General features: G+C 39.7%; 1 protein-coding gene across 1 annotated transcript; it reads left to right on the forward strand.

Moving 5' to 3' along the window:
- The first annotated feature begins 2178 nt into the window (after positions 1 to 2178).
- Positions 2179 to 4489, forward strand: SPL3 (squamosa promoter binding protein-like 3). Its single transcript, XM_088965782.1, has 2 exons — positions 2179 to 3067; positions 4023 to 4489. Exons 1-2 carry the CDS (start codon positions 2730 to 2732, stop codon positions 4252 to 4254), a joined length of 570 nt encoding a protein of 189 aa, XP_088821908.1. The 5' UTR covers positions 2179 to 2729; the 3' UTR covers positions 4255 to 4489.
- Positions 4490 to 4708: the final 219 nt, after the last annotated feature.

Consider the following 4708-nt stretch of genomic DNA (forward strand, 5'->3'; position numbering starts at 1 on the left):
TCATCACATTGACCAATAAAATATTTCTGAAACCCTAAATAAAAAACATACCCATCATGTGTATCTAATATTTTGTATGACCAAATCATCTCTACTAATCCCTAAAGTGCTTTTCAGCTTTTCCTTCCTATTTATAAAATATGTTCACTAATAAATGTGTCTGATTTCAGAACTTGGACTCATCCTCACTTGTCTCTTACCAAACTCATATTTGGAAAAAATAATAATAATAAAGTTAATGCTTTGCATGGTGGATTTTTGAGGAGAGAAGCTCCTAGCTTAGGTTTGGGTTCAAATCTCACTTTGGCATTCTCAACAACTGACCATTTACCTGCTTGTCCAATGCCCACCAAAAAGATATTTGCCAGGTGGAAGGATGATATGATATAGAGGGTCCAAACGTCCAATACCTATCTATTATAATTGTGTATTACACTTTCACCACTAATTATAGGCTATAGCCCTTGAATTTTATTTTCCTATTTCTAGTACAAAAAGAAGGAAAAATAACCATACCTCCCCTTATTACAATGGTCTTTTGAGCTTAAACCTCCATATTTGAATAATAGGGTAACATGAAGAACCATGGACAAGCTTTGGACCACCATCCATGAAAATCACTGATTTACAGAATTTAGAAGCTTGTGGCGTCTAGACTAGTTGACAACTTGTGTGGGCCTGGGTTGAGCATTTATTAAAGGTTAAAAGGGCCCATGCAATGGAAAAGCTTCAAATTGGGTGGCCAATTTGCACCTCAGTAGGTCTAAATAGATCAGGAGCAGCCCAGTTCCTCCAATCCACTGTAACTTCTCATTCAGAAGTTTGGGAGTTCTTTGGTTTGGGTTCCAAGGGTGGTCCACCAATCTCGATGAGATAATGGTCAACAGCTGTATGGTTTCTTGTATTGAGATGTTATCTTGGAATCAATAACTAAAACATGAATGTATAAAGGAAGAATCTGAAAGGACCACCATTACAAAGAGTTGTGCTTTACAAAAAAAAGAGTGCTTCATATTTGAATGTTTTCATTTATGAGAAGATGTTCCCAATCCACGGCTGTGAAGTGTTGTGAAGATGATGTGAGGAGGAAATCCGGATTCATATGCTCTTTATCTGATAGGAGGGTAGAGTCCGATGAAAGAGTGCTTTCTTCTAAGCATTAACAAGCAGATGGCCATGGCCTTGGGCTGCAAGTGTTGATTGTTGAATTCTGATTTTCTAAAACCACCAGCCCATTACCTGCCAGCTTGGGCCATCTTCCAAATCAGTGATGACTGTCTTCTTTTGAGCATCAATAAGAAAATAGACTTGGGCTACCACTGCTGCATTCTGATTTACCATAACTACCAATCCATGACCTAGACCTGACTAGCATGGAACAGCTTCCAACTAGCAAACATTAAGGAGTGAAATGAGAGATTGTTTACTTCTGAGCATTAACAAGTAGATGATAGCATTGCATTCTGATTTTCTTAAAACTACCCGTCCATGACCTAACCCTGACCAGCCTGGACCAGCTTCCAGTTAACAAGCATCAGTGATCAACTCCAACCAACCACACATCAGCCCTGGAGCCAAGGCCAGCCTGTGAAGGTCTCTGCTGGCTGGTTGCTCCAAAACCCACCCACCCCTTGAAACTACGCTTACAAGTTCTCTTGAAGCAACTTATATATATAATATTAGATAATAGATATAAAGCTTCCATTCCCAAGTTATGTCATGATGATGATAAGGATTAAGGATGATGATAATGTTATTTTTTATAGAATACCATCAATAATTAAATTAAATACCCTCTTAGGGTATGGGGTCATAGGGTTTTGGAATTAATCTCACACTCTCATTAGCTCTCTCATTTACGATTTTCCATTGACCTACCTACTACTGTATAGCTGTTGGGGTACAGTATTAATTCCATGACTCCATGTCCATATCTAATGACTTTTCTTCCACCCCTAATAAAATAAAGCTAGTAAATACAGTGCAACCATCATCGCTTCTCTTTCTTTTATACTGTAAATTGTAAAAACAATGTAACTCTCCTCTCTATGTACAGAGGGCAGGGCAAAACTATGAAGAGCGTACAACACGCGTCTAAGCATGGCAGGTAAAGCTTTGAAGTGTAAGGTCGTCTTCGCACATAAAAACAGAATAGTCGCTCTCAGAACGATTCGTGCAAGTGATGAAAAATAAAATAAAAATAAAAAATAAAAGCCAAAGATGAATTAATCTCACAGTCACAGCTGCTTGTTGGGAGTTGGGGGATTGAATTGATGATCACTGTTACTGATGGTCATGGACCTTGTGGTTGGATTTGTGGATAAGTAAAACTAAAGAACACGCATGCTCAAGCTCAAAGTCGGAGATTGTGACCACCAACCCACCAACACAAACCCAGAAAGAAACAAAAAAACCAATCAAAAAAAAGAGAGAAGAGATTAGATTAGGCAAGCAGCATTACTACACCTTACTCCTCCAACCCCCAATCTTAAGCGCGGCTGCTTCCTACCCTCATTGATTTCTTTACCTATTCACTACTTCTCCCCCCCCCCCCCCCCCCCCTCTACTGACAGGGAAAAAAAATGGAGGTTGTGGTCCTCACAATCCCCTCCCTCCCTTTTTCACCTTTTTCTACTGCCTTCTTCTTCTTCTTCTTCTTCTTTGCAAGTATCGTCTCTGTTCGACCTTTCTGTTATTCATCCGTTACATCCGATAATCATTCTCACTGAATGGAAAAGATTATGCCAGACGGGAGGCAGAGCTTGATCAAGGACAAGGCAAAGAAGGAGGTGGTGGCGGAGGAGGAAGGTGATGAGGAGGAAGAGGAGGTTGGTGGGTTCGAGGATGACAAGAGGAAGAGGACTACTGTGGTATCTCCACCCAGGAGGAAAGGCTCAGCTGGGGGAGGTGGGGTTGCCCCGCCTTGTTGTCAGGCGGAGAAGTGTACTGCTGATCTCACCGAGGCCAAGCGCTACCATCGCCGTCATAAGGTCTGCGAACAACATGCTAAAGCTCCGGTAGTACTTGTTGCCAGCCTCCGCCAACGGTTCTGCCAGCAATGCAGCAGGTCAAGATCGACGGAACCCTAGCTTTTGCTTCCACATTTCTGGCCTGCTATGTTTGATTATAGTTGTCGGAACTACTTCTTTGGGTGGGTTTTACACGTTTTTTCTCAATTGGGAATATGGTGCTTGTAGTTGTAACCTTAGTTATCTAGTTGAATTTTGACATTAGCCAATCGAATTGAAAAGGGGGAGAAATTACTCTTCTGGTTTAGACCTCTTACATCTTATAACTAGGAATACCCTTCGCTACTAGCTGGCTGGTTAATTACAGTAGGCATTTTAAATTCTTGCAAATTTTAAAAGAGATCCCTTCCAATTTGCTTTGGATCTGCATGTATGTGACTGTAGCCTTTAGTTTTGGTATATTTCCATGGTAGAGTCTTGAATTCCTTTTATCTGCTCATGTTAAAGGGTTTCCTTGCTTTTAGCTTTGTTGGGGTTGTTAGTTCTTTCAAAGTGATTGAGAAGGAACCATTTTTGTTCTCGAATTCAGATAATTCAAGCATTATGTTTCCAGAAAATTTATGGCACCAGCGATTTCCATGCACAAATTACACTAAAGGTTTCAACCTGTGCAGAAGTTCTCATTACTTTTTCGTCCCTGAATTTTCATGGTCATTTTCAGTTTTATGACATAAGGTGGGCTCGTGTATCAGCGATTGGATATTTCAATCATGGATTGAATCCCTTTCTCCCATAACCCAATCTCCACATGGTCTTCATCAAATAAAAATGGAATCCACAATCTTTCATCTTTCATTTTTACCATTAACATCAAATATTTTGAAGTTATTTCTTAGTAACGAAATTGTAACAATCAACCTTGATACACTATAAAATTTTCTGTGTTAAATGACCTCTGGAGTTGCTAATTTTGTGGAGAAAAAAGGTGAAAGACAATATTCGGTTTTCTCTACATCTGGATTCTGTATGTTGTCCTAATGTTCTTTTGAACAGGTTCCATGAGCTATCAGAGTTTGATGAAGCTAAAAGGAGTTGCCGTAGACGCTTGGCAGGACACAATGAGCGACGAAGAAAGAGCTCTACTGAATCTCATGGAGAAGGCTCAAGCCACAAGGGCGTGGTACCTCAGCTGAAGGAAAACCATTGCAGGCAGGCTGATCAAAGTGGGAGGATGCAGGTATCCCATACAGGATCTACCACTTATAAACATTTTCAGATCAGATAAGATCTAACCATTCATCCCTAAGCATGCTCTCTCTCTTCTGTCATCCCAATCTTCTTCTTTATGCACTGATTACAGTGCCTTATATATATTGAGGAGTTCTATCTAAGGGAGACAAAAAACAACAGCATTGTAATATCATTTCATGGTCATGTTCTATTTGCCACTTTCAGTAGTAGGCATGAACTATTTGATGTCTTAAAGTTAGTGTTCATGGAATAGTTTCAGTTTCAGTGAATATTCACAACTTGTTACGCCTTAAGAGTAATCAGTTCTAAAAATAAGCTGCCTTGAGTGGAAATTTTGGTACCTACCATTTGAGGAGTGATAAAAAAATGTCTCAACTCAAGGAGTACCATTAGCTTCAATGCTTCAGGTTCAAAGTATAGATATGCCCGTGTATCGGTACTAAAAACCATGCACGTTTATTATATATATATATATTTTTTGTTTTGTT

Source organism: Nelumbo lutea, chromosome 1 (genome assembly GCF_056320005.1).
Source record: "Nelumbo lutea isolate HS-2025 chromosome 1, American lotus-T2T, whole genome shotgun sequence".
In the NCBI taxonomy this organism is placed as follows: Eukaryota; Viridiplantae; Streptophyta; class Magnoliopsida; order Proteales; family Nelumbonaceae; genus Nelumbo; species Nelumbo lutea.